This window comes from Perca flavescens, chromosome 14, assembly GCF_004354835.1.
Source record: "Perca flavescens isolate YP-PL-M2 chromosome 14, PFLA_1.0, whole genome shotgun sequence".
NCBI lineage: Eukaryota > Metazoa > Chordata > Actinopteri > Perciformes > Percidae > Perca > Perca flavescens.
In genome coordinates this window covers 27213486-27229504 of record NC_041344.1, presented here as the reverse complement: position 1 = coordinate 27229504, position 16019 = coordinate 27213486, and the positions used below count along the sequence as shown (strand labels likewise).

At 43.4% G+C, this 16019-nt stretch overlaps 2 protein-coding genes across 2 annotated transcripts; both read left to right on the top strand.

Moving 5' to 3' along the window:
• The first annotated feature begins 499 nt into the window (after positions 1-499).
• On the top strand, positions 500-1561 carry LOC114567781 (alpha-(1,3)-fucosyltransferase 9-like). The gene has a single exon (XM_028596886.1). The coding sequence runs from the start codon at positions 500-502 to the stop codon at positions 1559-1561; it is 1062 nt and encodes a 353-aa protein (XP_028452687.1).
• An 8982-nt stretch (positions 1562-10543) lies between these two features.
• Positions 10544-11605, top strand: LOC114567780 (alpha-(1,3)-fucosyltransferase 9-like). The gene has a single exon (XM_028596885.1). It carries the CDS (start codon positions 10544-10546, stop codon positions 11603-11605), a length of 1062 nt encoding a protein of 353 aa, XP_028452686.1.
• Positions 11606-16019: the final 4414 nt, after the last annotated feature.

The following is a 16019-nucleotide window of genomic DNA, read 5'->3' as shown; positions in this document are numbered from 1 at the left end:
AGGCTGCATTACATTACAGTAAAGTGATGTCATTTTCTGAACTTACCAGGCTGTTAAAGCTGTTCTATTATTTTCCCTTAGCCACTTAGTCATTATATCCACATTATTGGTGGTTATTTATCTCAAATTTCATTGTGTAAATATTTAGTGAAAGCACCAACAGTCACCCCTACAATATCGCCGCAGACATCGAGGTGTTGGGTCAAGAATATCGCCCTGCTCTGAATCAAAGTGGCCGAAAATAAAAAGTGAACTGATGTACACAGTAGGTGGTAAAATCGGTTTTCTCAACACTTTAATCTATAGCTCCCTCCCAGCGTTAGCGGCACACGTGACTGGATTTTAAGTGGTGATTGGATGCTTCAACTTTTTATCACAGAAACCAACATTTTCCAATGCTGTTGTAAATCTTTTTGATGGTTTAACTCTTATTTGCTGCAACTCCTGATATAGTTTTCAAAGTGATCACATCAGTTCCTCTTTTTCTGTTCCACAGATGATGGCGCTTGCTTCCAAGAAAACCGTGTGCCTGGCAACTACAGCTGCTCTCGGCCTTGTCTGCTCCATTTTTGTATTCCTCCTGTATTTTGAGCCTCTGTCTCCTGTTTGCCCATCTACATTAACCAATGTGAAAGATAATGAAAAGCCCATAGTCCTGCTGTGGTTCTGGCCTCTCGGTGTGAAGTTTGATTTAAAAGGTTGCTTAACCCACTTCAAAATTGATAGCTGTGTTCTGACGGATGACAGAACCCTGTACAGCCAAGCAAAGGGAGTCATTTTCTTCCATAGAGACATAGCCGGTGATCTGAAAAACATGCCGCAGGAGCCACGTCCAGCTTTTCAGAAGTGGATTTGGTACCATGTGGAATCCCCGACAAACACGGGTAGGATACCAGGTCTGGAAAACCTGTTCAACTTAACACTGAGCTATAGAAGAGATGCTGACATTACGGCGAGGAACGAACTTACAATCAGGAAGGCAGACGTGAAAGAGGACTTTGTTCTGCCCAAAAAAGACAAACTAGTGTGCTGGATTGTCAGTAACAACAACCCAGCCACGGGAACAGCTGTGAGAGAAAACTATTACAAGGAACTGTCCAAACACATTAAGATCGAACTCTTTGGTACAGCCTATACAGGGCACGGTTTGAGTTATGAGGAGTATTACGCAACCATTGCCAGCTGTAAGTTTTACCTCTCATTTGAGAACTCGCTCCACAGAGACTACATCACGGAGAAGGTCAACGGGCCCCTCGTGGCGGGGACGGTGCCTGTAGTTTTGGGTCCTCCGAGAGAAAACTACGAGGAGTTCCTTCCCGCAGACGCCTTCATTCACATAAATGATTTCCCCGACGCAAAGTCGCTGGCTAAGTTTCTGCTGGACATGACGGACGCGGCGTACATGCGTTACTTTGAGTGGAGGAAGTTCTACGAGGCCACCCCTCACCTCCTGTCAATGTACAACGAATTCATTCAGCCCATCTGCCTCGCCTGCGACCACATGTCAAGAGACGTGTATTACCATGTAGATCATGACCTGTATAAGTGGTACTCGACATGAGAAAAATCAACGAGAAGGCCCCCCTTTCAATAGTGGCTCACATATGCACATTAAAGGTTCCATGGCATTAAAATGTCACTTTATGAGGTTTTTTAACATTAATATGCGTTCCCCCAGCCTGCCTATGGTCCCCCAGTGGCTAGAAATGGTGATAGGTGTAAACCGAGCCTGGGTATCCCGCTCTGCCTTTGAGAAAATGAAAGCTCAGATGGGCCGATCTGGAATCTTGCTCCTTATGAGCTCATAAGGAGCAAGGTTACACCCCCTTTCTCTGCTTTGCCTGCCCAGAGAATTTGCCCCACCTATGAGAGAGAGAGACATCATGACTTTCAAACGTGCAAAGTGGCAGTTGATGAAGGCCACACCCCCACCCTCCACCTTGCCCCCCTCCTCTCTCCTCCTCAATAGCTACAGACAGAAATGGCACATCCTAAGGAAAGCTCATTGTGGGACTGGCTCTAGTGGCTGTAATTCTGCACCAACACTGAATTTCAGGAAAGAGACTTCAGATACAGTATTAGGGGACCACTAAGGCCTATATAAAAGAGACTTCAGATACAGTATTAGGGGACCACTAAGGCCTATATAAAAGAGACTTCAGATACAGTATTAGGGGACCACTAAGGTCTATATAAAAGAGACTTCAGATACAGTATTAGGGGACCACTAAGGCCTATATAAAAGAGACTTCAGATACAGTATTAGGGGACCACTAAGGTCTATATAAAAGAGACTTCAGATACAGTATTAGGGGACCACTAAGGTCTATATAAAAGAGACTTCAGATACAGTATTAGGGGACCACTGATGTCTATATAAAAGCATCCAAAGAGCACCATGTCATGGGACCTTTAATGCACAGATTTAAACACAAGGTACTTGAATATTCTGCCATCATTTGGCACATGTTAAACACTGTATTCTCTTTAACCCCCTGAGGTGTAAGGGCATTTTCACATACCTTCTTAAATTTACCTTTTTAAGGTATTTGCATATTACTGATCCCCATTTCTAGAGCATTGTGTTAAGAGATAATTTGGCGCTAAAGCTGTGTTGCAACGCATCATGTAATAAAACGTCAAAATGTAATAAAATGCGGCTGTAAGCTTAAACTGGTTTGAAATAATGAAAGTAAAACAAATGTTCATCCAAGTTGCTGACCAGCAGTTTGTTATAAGGTGTTGAAAGAGTAAAGAATTTTAAATAATTGTTCCATATTGGTCTTTTTTCTGTTCAACCATTGTTTGTTTGCAAAGCCCGATGGCAGATGTTTGTGTTTGTGTTTGTGTGTGTGTGAGAGTGAGTGAGTGAGTGTGTGTGTGTGTGTGTGTGTGTGTGTGTGTGTGTGTGTGTGTGTGTGTATAATGACGCATATTGAACCAAAGAAAGGTAATACTAATCTACAGAACAAGAGTCCTCATGATTCATGTTAAAATGCATTAAATAAATATGACAATTTTTTATAAAATATGAATAAAGACATTAGGTAATGCACCATATAATTACATTTTCTCACAAAAAGTGCATCCTCATGGTGTACCCACTGCATGTAGCCTATGTTTGATTGTGTGGGTTACTCCAGCGCAACACCGAGGCCTGACTGTTGTATGTGATGTAGATTTGGTGTGCTGCTGGATCAAAGACCCAATACCTAAAGCCTTGTAAACTTCAATACCTTACTTGTTAATGGGGTGTTGATTTCATGGGCAGATGTGTGATTTATTATATTTAAGTCGTGTGCAGTTTTAAAGACATTTTCTATTAGCCAATTTAACATTTCATTTTTTGCACACATGTAATTAACTTGAAAAATGTTTGAATTAATAAAAGTGACATGGAAAGTCAAAACATACCCTATTTTCTGTCTTTCAGACTTTTAAAGTACAATTGACCGACTAACAATTAAATGTGAATTCATAAAATGTTTCCCATAAAATATTGTTTGTAGCAACACCTCACTGTTATATGATACAGCAGATTGGATCAAATAATTACATATGTTCGGCAATGGTAAAATTACGATTTTTGCGAGTACAAATCAAAAATCTGTAGGTGCATTATCTAATTATGTTAAGAGTGAAACAAAAGTTGTGAAAAGCTTTTTGGACTCAAACAAATCAACATTTATTTACTATAGTCAGATAGTGATATGCTGGCGATGCCAGGCTACTACTGTAGCTACATTGAACACAATTATAAACGCAACACTTTTGTTTTAGCCCCCATTTTTCATGAGCTGAACTGAAAGATCTAAGACTTTTTCTATGTACACAAAAGGCCTATTTCTCTCAAATATTGTTCACAAATCGGTCTAAATCTGTGTAAGTGAGCACTTCTCCTTTGCCGAGAAAATCTATCCACCTCACAAGTGTTGCATATCAAGATGCCGATTGGACAGCATGATTATTGCACAGGTGTGCCTTAGACTGGCCGCAGTAAAAGGCCACTCTAAAATGTGCAGTTTTACTGTATTGGAGGGAGTCCGGGGGGGTCCGAAAACCAGTCAGTATCTGGTGTGACCACCATTTGCCTCACAGTGCAACACATCTCCTTCGCATAGAGTTGATCAGGTTGTTGACTGTGGCCTGTGGAATGTTGGTCCACTCCTCAGTGGCTGAGCAAAGTTGCTGCATATTGGCAGGACCTGGAACATGCTGTCGTATACACCAATCCAAAGCATCCCAAACATGTTCAATGGTTACGTGTGTTGGTTGTCCATAACATACGCCTGCCCATACCATAACCCCACCGCCACCATGGGCCACTCGAGCCACAACGTTGACATCAGCAAACCGCTCAACCACACGACGCCATACAGGCTGTCTGCCATCTGCCCTGTACAGTGAAAACCGGGATTCATCCGTGAAGAGAACACCTCTCCAAAGTGCCTGACGCAAATGCTCACTGAAATGTGAACATTTTCCCACTCGAGTCGGTTACGACGACAAACTGCAGTCAGGTCGAGACCCCGATGAGGACAAAGAGCATGCAGATGAGCTTCCCTAAAATGGTTTCTGACAGTTTGTGCAGAAATTCTTTGGTTATGCAAACCGATTGTTGCAGCAGCTGTCTGGGTGGCTGGTCTCAGAAGATCTTGGAAGTGAAGATGCTGGATGTGGAGGTCCTGGGCTGGTGTGGTTACACGTGGTCTGCGGTTGAGATGCCGGTTGGATGTACTGCCAAATTCTCTGAAACTCCTTAGGAGATGGCTTATGGTAGAGAAATGAACATTCAATTCACGGACAACAGCTCTGGTGGACATTCCTGCAGTCAGCATGCCAATTTCACACTCCCTCAAAACTTGCAACATCTGTGGTAATGTGCTGTGTGATTAAACTGCACATTTCAGAGTGGCCTTTTAGTGTGGCCAGCCTAACGCACACCTGTGCAATAATCATGCTGTAAGTAAGAAAGTAAGTAACATTTACTTATACAGTGCTTTTCACAGACAGGGCCACAAAGTGCTTTACAATGTGCATAGACGAGAAAACATAATAGAAAAATAGTCTAAGAATAGAATAAAGTACAAATACAACAGATACAATTATCAATACATAAAAAAAAATGCTGTCTAATCAGCATCTTGATATGCCACACCTGTGAGGTGGATGGATTATCTTGGCAAAGGAGAAGGGCTCACTAACATAGCTATAGATAGATTTGTGAACAATATTTGAGAGAAATAGGCCTTTTGTGTACGTAGAAAAAGTCTTAGATCTTTGAGGCCAGCTCATGGAAAATGGGGGCAAAAACAAAAGTGTCGCATTTATAATTTTTTTCAGTGTATTTGCATTTAGTCTGAGGCTGTGAGATAGAGGTGTGACCTATTAAATAAAAGTTATAGCCTATATTTATTACCTAATTTGTTTAGTTCAAGGTGTATTTCACAGTCATAATTATTCAGTTATGTAGGCCTGTTGATTCATTTACTGAATATTGAATAAAACAATAAAAAAAGGGCGGTGGAAGGAGCACTTTGAGGAACTCCTGAATCCGACTAATACGCCCTCTATGTTAGAGGCAGAGCTGGAGGATAACGGGGGATTGTCGTCGATTTCCCAGGCGGAAGTCACTGATGTAGTCAAACAACTCCACAGTGGCAAAGCCCCGGGGATTGATGAGATCTGTCCAGAAATGCTCAAGGCTCTGGGTGTGGAGGGGCTGTCCTGGTTGACACGACTCTTCAACATTGCGTGGAAGTCTGGAACAGTGCCAAAGGAGTGGCAGACTGGGGTGGTGGTTCCCCTTTTTAAAAAGGGGGACCAGAGGGTGTGTGCCAATTATAGGGGTATCACACTTCTCAGCCTCCCTGGTAAAGTCTACTCCAAGGTGCTGGAAAGGAGGGTTTGGCCGATAGTCGAACCTCGGGTTGAGGAGGAACAATGCGGATTCCGTCCTGGTCGTGGAACAACGGACCAGCTCTTCACTCTCGCAAGGATCCTGGAGGGAGCCTGGGAGTATGCCCAACCGGTCTACATGTGTTTTGTGGATTTGGAGAAGGCGTATGACCGGGTCCCCCGGGAGATACTGTGGGAGGTGCTGCGGGAGTATGGGGTGAGGGGGTTTCTACTCAGGGCCATCCAATCTCTTTACGACCAAAGTGAGAGCTGTGTCCGTGTTCTCGGCAGTAAGTCGGACTCGTTTCAGGTGAGGGTTGGCCTCCGCCAGGGCTGCGCTTTGTCACCAATCCTGTTTGTAATATTTATGGACAGGATATCGAGGCGTAGTCGGGGTGGGGAGGGGTTGCAGTTCGGTGGGCTGGGGATCTCATCGCTGCTCTTTGCAGATGATGTGGTCCTGATGGCATCATCGGCCTGCGACCTTCAGCACTCACTGGGCCGGTTCGCAGACGAGTGTGAAGCGGTTGGGATGAGGATCAGCACCTCTAAATCGGAGGCCATGGTTCTCAGCAGGAAACCGATGGAATGCCTTCTCCAGGTAGGGAATGAGTCCTTACCCCAAGTGAAGGAGTTCAAGTACCTTGGGGTTTTGTTCGCGAGTGAGGGGACAATGGAGCGGGAGGTTGGTCGGAGAATCGGCGCAGCGGGTGCGGTATTACATTCAATCTATCGCACCGTTGTGACGAAAAGAGAGCTGAGCCAGAAGGCAAAGCTCTCGATCTACCGGTCAGTTTTCATTGGCAAAGCTCTCGATCTACCGGTCAGTTTTCATTCCTACCCTCACCTATGGTCATGAAGGCTGGGTCATGACCGAAAGAACGAGATCCAGGGTACAAGCGGATGAAATGGGTTTCCTCAGGAGGGTGGCTGGCGTCTCCCTTAGAGATAGGGTGAGAAGCTCAGTCATCCGTGAGGAGCTCGGAGTAGAGCCGCTGCTCCTTCGCGTCGAATGGAGCCAGTTGAGGTGGTTCGGGCATCTGGTAAGGATGCCCCCTGGGCGCCTCCCTAGGGAGGTGTTCCAGGCACGTCCAGCTGGGAGGAGGCCTCGGGGAAGACCCAGGACTAGGTGGAGGGATTATATCTCCAACCTGGCCTGGGAACACCTCAGGATCCCCCAGTCGGAGCTGGTTAATGTTGCTCGGGAAAGGGAAGTTTGGGGTCCCCTGCTGGAGCTGCTCCCCCCGCGACCCGACACCGGATAAGCGGACGAAGATGGATGGATGGATGGATGAATGAATAAAACTGCATTCCAAAACTGCATTCCATACAGAGCGAGGGCTGGGTGTGTTTCAAAGCTGTGTCTTTGTGCCTGAACAAATGCGTGGGCAGGACGGAAAGAATGGCTGTGCCCGCCCACCCCTACACCTTGTGTCGGCCTTGCTGGTTTCTCCTGTTGGGTTCAGGGATTTATCTTTTCTCAGGATTCGTGTGTTTAAGTGTCAAAAGTCTGCCACAGCTGGTCTCCGGATCTACCAGAAAGAGACATCCTAATACTCTGTGGAAAGGTGAGGAAGCAATTCTTTATTCAGTGGTACTAATCTTAATTGAATAGGAATATATGTTGGATGTCTATCTGTTGAGACCAGTAACTGTATACTACTGACTTACTGTGTACTTCTATAGGCCTACATTTACCCAGTGGTGGAAGAAGTATTCAGTTCCTTTACTTAAGTAAAAGTAGGCCTACTAACCACATTGTAAAACAAGTAGAAGGCCTGCATTGAAAATGTTACTTAAGTAAAAGTATGTAAGTATCGTTAGGAAAATGTACTTAAAGTATTAAAAGTGAAAGTACTCTAATGCAGAAAAATCCTCCCATTTTAGAAAATGGAAACAATCCAAACTGTTCTGTCAACCAACTAAGTGCTTAATCGTATAATCATTTCTACAGGACTTGTAGTGTGCAAAAATATTAAATTGTAAAGTAACTAGTAACTAAAGCTGAATGTAGTGGAGTAAAACGTACAATATTTCTCTCTGAAACGTAGCGGAGTAGAAGTAGAAAGTGGCATGGAAAAGAAAAGACTCAAGTCAAGTGCAAGTACCTCAACATTTGTTCTTAACGACAGTACTGGAGTAAATGTACTTAGTTACATTCCACCAATGCATTTACCTGACAGAGAAATGTTACTGGTTATGTTTTTTAATTCAGATTTTACTCACAAAATATAACAATTAAAACCTGTTGCATTATTATTCATTACACTATCCAGCATTAAGTTAGAGTTGAAAGCTCCTCCTTCAACAGAGCCTAAATGTAAGTACATTGTGCTGATATAATGCCTCTCTTTTTACTTGAAGTAAACAATTGAATGCAGGACTACTGTGCAGTAGGGCTAAACGATTTGGGGAAAAATTCTAAATGACATTTTTCTGCCACATGTTGCAATTTTCATTCGATTTGCGAATTTGCAATTTACTTTTTTGTCATGTAGCATTATAACCTGAAACACCATCGATATATTCTATTCTATTCTATATTCTTATGCAAGGATGAGAACATAGATATGAATTGCCAGCAAAAGCATTTTTCTTTAAAAAAGCATAGAACACTGCACAGTCAAACACAGAACATTTATCACAAAAGCTAAAGTTATAATAATAAAAAACATTAGGGACTACGGGCGGAAAATAGCACTTGTGCTACAACCTGGCACAATGCATCTCTCCTTGTTCTTATACGAGGTTAATGTTAACTTGTACATTGTCCCTGTTTATATAAAATGAATCTGAATTTCCAATCAAAAAATATCAGTATTTTCTTGTGAACTGAAATGTGTCATACGCCTCAGTTCATTAGCAGCATCGACATATTGCACCTTCTTCCATCATGTTAAATAAAGTAATACAAAATAAACAAAAAATCCACTGAAAGCAGGACATTTCTGTTAACAATCTGTCACATGTAACATTATTCCTGCATTTATCTTGTTAAACAATAAATATAGAATTAAAAAGAGAAATAACAAATGTTAAACCAATTTTTACACCAAACACACAACTAAATATTCACATGTGATTAATCATGGTCTTAACGATAAGCTGATCGCATTCTTTTTTAAAGGAACACACTGACTTTTTGGGACTTTGTCTTATTCACTGTATCCCCCAGAGTTAGACAAGTCCATACATACCCTTCTCATCTCCGTGCGTGTCGTAACGCTGTCTGACGCACCCACTGCTAGCCTAGCTTAGCACAGATCCTGGAGGTAACTGGCTCCATCTAGCCTACTGCTACCAATAAGTGACAAAATAACGCCAACATTATCCTATTTACATGTTGTGATTTGTATTGTCAAATAGGGGGTACACTCCGCCCAAATAGCAGAAGTAGCCGTGCTTCGCCTTCTGAGCAGGGGCGTAGCACCAGACCCTGGGCCCTAGGCATAGGCAGTCCTGATGTTCCTCAACACCCACCCCCCAAAAAAAAATTTGCTTTAATTTTGATATAAGCTTCCCTTGTTTCAAATCCAAAGAGGATGATGAGGGGTCTGTTGCTTCCTGCTGTGACAGTTTCTGAAACTACAGGCCATGTGTTTCACAATGTTAATATCTGCTTCTACTAAATCTGACATAAGGCAAGGCAAGGCAGCTTTATTTGTATAGCACATTTCAGCAACAGGGCAATTCAAAGTGCTTTACATAAAACATTAAAGAGCAGTTAAATGAGGCTATTACAATGGTGTGTTATATGCAAACAGCATTGCTAGTGTAGTTTAGTTATTTAGCCTTTACCTCAGATTACAAGTATAACCAAATTATCATTTGAAAGTGTATGTTCTGCTCTTTATATGGGTTGTCTCAGTCTGTTTTTTGCGCTAACGGTCACGGAGATATTCAAGCAGTTTAGCACCATGGATTTTGTTTTTTAGTTTGTGCTCACCTTTCTTTGAAAAGAAGTCAGTTACCAATTGTTTCCCCTCATTTAGTTTTCTCTCCTCCTTCTCCTGTCTTTCCTTTCTTTTTGGTAACCTGATTTGGCTTTCTTTGAGAAAGACATTTCTACAGCAGAAGCGGTATGTCGATATTATATTGATATCGTCATATGGGACTACCTATCATCTTAGATTTTGGATATCTTAATATTCTAAGTTGTCTTTTCCGTGCTTTGACAGGCTGCATTACATTACAGTAAAGTGATGTCATTTTCTAACTTACCAGGCTGTTCAAGTTGATCTATTATTTTCCCTTACCCACTTAGTCATTATATCAACATTATTGGTGGTTATTTATCTCAAATCTCATTGTGTAAATATTTAGTGAAAGCACCAACAGTCACCCCTACAATATCGCCGCAGACATCGAGGTGTTGGGTCAAGAATGTCGCCCTGCTCTGAATCAAAGTGGCCGAAAATAAAAAGTGAACTGATGTACACAGTAGGTGGTAAAATCAGTTTTCTCAACACTTTAATCTATAGCTCCCTCCCAGCGTTAGCGGCACACGTGACTGGAAGTGGTGATTCGATGCTTCAACTTTTTATCAAAGAAACTGACATTTTGCAAAGTTTAACTCTTATTTGCTGCAACTCCTGATATAGTTTTCAAAGCGATCACATCAGTTCCTCTTTCTGTTGCACAGATGATGGCGCCTGCTTCCAAGAAAACCGTGTGCCTGGCAACTACAGCTGCTCTTGGCCTTGTCTGCTCCATTTTTGTATTCCTCCTGTATTTTGAGCCTCCGTCTCCTATTTGCCCGTCTACATTAACCAATGTGAAAGATTATGAAAAGCCCATAGTCCTGCTGTGGTTCTGGCCTCTCGGTGTGAAGTTTGATTTAAAAGGTTGCTTAACCCACTTCAAAATTGATAGCTGTGTTCTGACGGATGACAGAACACTGTACAGCCAAGCAAAGGGAGTCATTTTCTTCCATAGAGACATAGCCGGTGATCTGAAAAACATGCCGCAGGAGCCACGTCCAGCTTTTCAGAAGTGGATTTGGTACCATGTGGAATCCCCGACGAACACGGGTAGGATACCAGGTCTGGAAAACCTGTTCAACTTAACACTGAGCTACAGAAGAGATGCTGACATTACGGCGAGGAACGAACTTACAATCAGGAAGACAGACGTGAAAGAGGACTTTGTTCTGCCCAAAAAAGACAAACTAGTGTGCTGGATTGTCAGTAACAACAACCCAGCCACAGGAACAGCTGTGAGAGAAAACTATTACAAGGAACTGTCCAAACACATTAAGATCGAACTCTTTGGTACAGCCTATACAGGGCACCGTTTGAGTTATGAGGAGTATTATTCAACCATTGCCAGCTGTAAGTTTTACCTCTCATTTGAGAACTCACTCCACAGAGACTACATCACGGAGAAGGTCAACGGGCCCCTCGTAGCGGGGACGGTGCCTGTAGTTTTGGGTCCACCGAGAGAAAACTACGAGGAGTTCCTTCCCGCAGACGCCTTCATTCACATAAATGATTTCCCCGACGCAAAGTCGCTGGCTAAGTTTCTGCTGGACATGACGGACGCGGCGTACATGCGTTACTTTGAGTGGAGGAAGTTCTACGAGGCCACCCCTCACCTCCTGTCAATGTACAACGAATTCATTCAGCCCATCTGCCTCGCCTGCGACCACATGTCAAGAGACGTGTATTACCATGTAGATCATGACCTGTATAAGTGGTACTCAATATGAGAAAAGTCAACGAGAAGGCTCCCCTTTCAATAGTGGCTCACACATGCACATTAAAGGTTCCATGGCATGAAAATTTCACTTTATGAGGTTTTTTAACATTAATATGCATTCCCCCAGCCTGCCTATGGTCCCCCAGTGGCTAGAAATGGTGATAGGTGTAAACCGAGCCTGGGTATCCTGCTCCTGATGGGCCGATCTAGAATCTTGCTCCTTATGAGGTCATAAGGAGCAAGGTTACCTCCCCTTTCTTTGCTTTGCCCGCCCAGAGAATTTGGCCCACTCATGAGAGAGAGACATCAGTTACAGACAACCAGGTTTTCACGGACCTGAAGGTGGAGTCATCACGCTCGCCAGAGGTTACCTTGTTCACACGTCTGAGAGAGAAATGGAAAGCCAATGGTCCCGCTACATTCCTGGCAACACCGAGCAACCACTCCTGGGCAATTTACGTGCTGAACTTGTCTGGTGCGCAAAAGAAGTCACTGACATCAAGCGAGGTGACTACCATGAGTTTGTGCAGTTGTGTCTTGTGTTTCTGGATGCAGATGGTGAAGAGCAGACTGCAGTGACCTTCCAACGACCGGGAGCGCTCCACTAGGCACGATGGATGGCCAAGCTGCTCTATACTCTCAAGCTGGCTTTGATGGAGCAGCACATCGCGTTGCTTCCCCAGGGCACAATCACCACATGGCAGCAGGTGCCGAAGATTCGGGCATTTGCCATTTTCATTACACACATCTATGCAAAGTCGTGGTTGACCTGCGAGAAAGCTGTAGATGCTGCCTGGAATGACCTGACATTCTACCACCACCTGCAGGCATACAAGGCTGTAGATGAGGGCATTGCAGCATCAGTGATCAACGCGCTGGAGAGGCATCGCTGGTACCTTACAGGTGAGATGCTACCCCTTGCTCTCTTCTGCAGCAAGGTGCCCAATGATGACAAGCGTGCACTTGCCAGAGCGATCTTGGAGCACAAGCCTGCTGATCTCCCCATGCACATCCCTGAGCAGCGCTTTGGCACTGGCTTTGGCAAGCCAAAGTTCCCCACCCTCCTGCCAACCACCAGCTTAGCTGACCTCGCCAATAAGGATTGCTGGTTTGGGATGCAGCAGTTGCACATTGATCCAGAATTTATGTCTCTCGATGTAAAGGAATGGGCGGCCAATGCTGCGTTAAAAAAAAATGAGGTCAATGTACGTGCAATGAACGTGGTCAATGAGCGTGGCGTCAAGCTCACATCCGACTTCGTCACAGTGGCAAGGAAGGAGCAGCACCTGCAGAATGTGCTGCAGGCAGTTGAACATGACCGCAACCAACTTTGCTGCTGCAAACGCAAGCCAATCCCTGAATAGGATGGTTACTCTTAGGTGGCAGGTGGGAAGACATATCTGGGGGGAGACGCACTGGCTAGGTTCAGATTTCAGGTTCCATTTCCTCTCTCTTTCTTCCTGGTGATGTTGCTAAGTGGAGCAGACTCTGGCACAGACTGAGCAATTAAGTTTGAAGTTTAGTTAGTGTCAGCTCTTACCATTAGGCCCTGTTAGTTGCCAGTGAGTTAGCCACTTGTTCTTTTAAGTGTGTCAGTATCACCCCTTGTGTTTAACAATAAATAAAGTAAATTAAACTTTATAAGTGTGTCCGATATCCATCACTGCTGCACAAAATTCAGGGTAAGGCCACGTGAACATGTCCTATTGACCTCCATTCATTTTGTCTATAGGACAAATGAATGGAGAATCTTGAAAGTTGAATTCTGAGAAATGCCCATGTTGCCCAAAGTGCAAATAAACAACTTTTACTTTGATAACCCTATAGAACATGTTACTGTATAAAAGTTCACTGTACTCAACATTTCCAGGTCAACCTTTTGGCAATTAGACTAAAAATTGTACATTTTTAGAAATTTTGACAAAGTTCATGTGTTAGGTGGCACCCCTAAATCTCAATGGAATTCCTCAAAACCTTGCAAAAGTAATTTTTATGTTAATTGGAACAACATGCAATGCCAGCCAAATTGATATTTTGAAATTAAAATTTCCCATTAAAATTTGATGCACCCTCGTGTACCCACTGCATGTAGCCTATGTTTGATTGTGTGGGTTACTCCAGTGCAACACTGAGGCCTGACTGTTGTATGTGATGTAGATGGTGTGCTGCTGGATCAAAGACCCAATACCTAAAGCCTTGTAAATTTCAATACCTTACTTGTTAATGGGGTGTTGATTTCATGGGCAGATGTGTGTTTTATTGTATTTAAGTCGTGTGCAGTTTTAAGACATTTTCTATTAGCTGATTTAACATTTCATGTTTTGCACACATTTAATTAACTTGAAAAATGTTTGAATTAATAAAAATGACATGGAAAGTTAAAACATATCCAATTTTCTGTCTTTCAGACTTTTAAAGTACAATTGAACGATTAACAATTCAATGTAAATTCATGAAATGTTTCCCATAAAATATTGTTTGTAGCAACACCTCACTGTGATATGATACAGCAGATTTGATCAAATAATTACATATGTTTGGCAATGGTAAAATTAAGATTTTTGCGAGTACAAATCAAAAATCTGTAGGTGCCTATGTTAAGAGTGGAACAAAAGTAGTGAAAAGCTTTTTGGACTCAAACAAAGCAACATATATTTACTATAGTCAGATAGTGATATGCTGGCGATGCCAGGCTACTACTGTAGCTACATTGAACACAATTATAAACGCAACGCTTTTGTTTTACTACTGTAGCTTGTTTTAGCCCCCATTTTTCATGAGCTGAACTCACAGATCTAAGACTTTTTCTATGTACACAAAAGGCCTATTTTGTTATGGGTCAGCTCTGTTTTCCCAACCTGGTCTCACGGCAGTTCGTGTAAATGTCAACGCTATTCTTAATCTATTGATACGTGTTCACAGAGACGTTTTTCTCGTTTTTTACATGTAAATGTCACGTTATTTTTCTCGTGTTCATGGAGATGTTTTTCTCGTTTTTTACGTGTAAATGTCACGTTATTTTTCTCGTTTTTTTACGTGTAAATGTCACGTTATTTTCTCGGGAAAAGGACGGCGAGAGGCGACCGAAAAGGACGCTCGATAAGCCGGGAGGCGCCCGCGAGGCGGCCCGCTGGGGCGGTGCCCGCGAGGCGGCCCGCTGGGGACGCGCCACAATAACGGGATGGCGGAGGTTAGGTTTAGGAAAAATCTTACGTGGGAAAGGGCGCCCTAAACGCCCGCTGGGGACACGCCACAATAATTGGATGGCGGAGGTTGGGTTTAGGAAAAACCTTACGGGGCCTTAAATGCTGGGAGACGCGCCACAGTAACACGCGGGACAAAACGCAAAAAGTGAAAGTCCTGTGTTGTTTGACTTTTTTTGGGCTTTTTATATTATTCCCTACCATTTTCGTGCTGTGGCCACAAAAGATGCTTCCCATTGAAATACATTACTTCACATTTTCGTGTTGTCCGCCACGTAAAAACCGACAAAAACGTCTCCGTGAACACGTATCAATAGATTACAATAACGTCACATTTACATGAACTGCCATGAGACCGGGCTGGTTTTCCCTGTCCCTACCTGGGGCCTGTTGCACAAAAGTAGAATGAAGAAATCCAGGATAACTGAAAAAGCGCAGCTTGACTTAGTGTGATCCGCTCATCGCGGCTTAATCGGTTGCATGTTTGCCGAGCCAGGATCAGACGGTGTCAAACCAAACCAGGTGTAGATAGCTGGGATAAGTGCACGTCCACGGCTTTCTTAAATAGACCACGGTATCGATCACAGATTTAGAAAACCGGGATTCATCCGTGAAGAGAACACCTCTCCAAAGTGCCTGACGTCATTGAATGTGAACGTTTGCCCACTCGAATCGGTTACGACGACAAACTGCAATCAGGTCGAGACCCCGATGAGGACAAAGAGCATGCAGATGAGCTTCCCTAAAATGGTTTCTGACAGTTTGTGCAGAAATTCTTTGGTTATGCAAACCGATTGTTGCAGCAGCTGTCTGGGTGGCTGGTCTCAGAAGATCTTGGAAGTGAAGATGCTGGATGTGGAGGTCCTGGGCTGATGTGGTTACACGTGGTCTGCGGTTGTGATGCCGGTTGGATGTACCGCCAAATTCTCTGAAACTCCTTAGGAGATGGCTTATGGTAGAGAAAAGAACATTCAATTCACGGACAACCGCTCTGGTGGACATTCCTGCAGTCAGCATGCCAATTTCACACTCCCTCAAAACGTGCGACATCTGTGGCAATGTGCTGTGTGATTAAACTGCACATTTCAGAGTGGCCTTTTAGTGTGGCCAGCCTAACGCACACCTGTGCAATAATCATGCTGTAAGTAAGTAAAATTTACTTATACAGCGCTTTTCACAGACAGGGTCACAAAGTGCTTTACAACGTGCATAGATGATAAA

Excerpts from the sequence above, each read along its gene's own strand:
- LOC114567781 (XM_028596886.1), top strand. The coding sequence starts at position 500 with ATGGCGCTTGCTTCCAAGAAAACCGTGTGCCTGGCAACTACAGCTGCT.
- LOC114567780 (XM_028596885.1), top strand. The coding sequence starts at position 10,544 with ATGGCGCCTGCTTCCAAGAAAACCGTGTGCCTGGCAACTACAGCTGCT.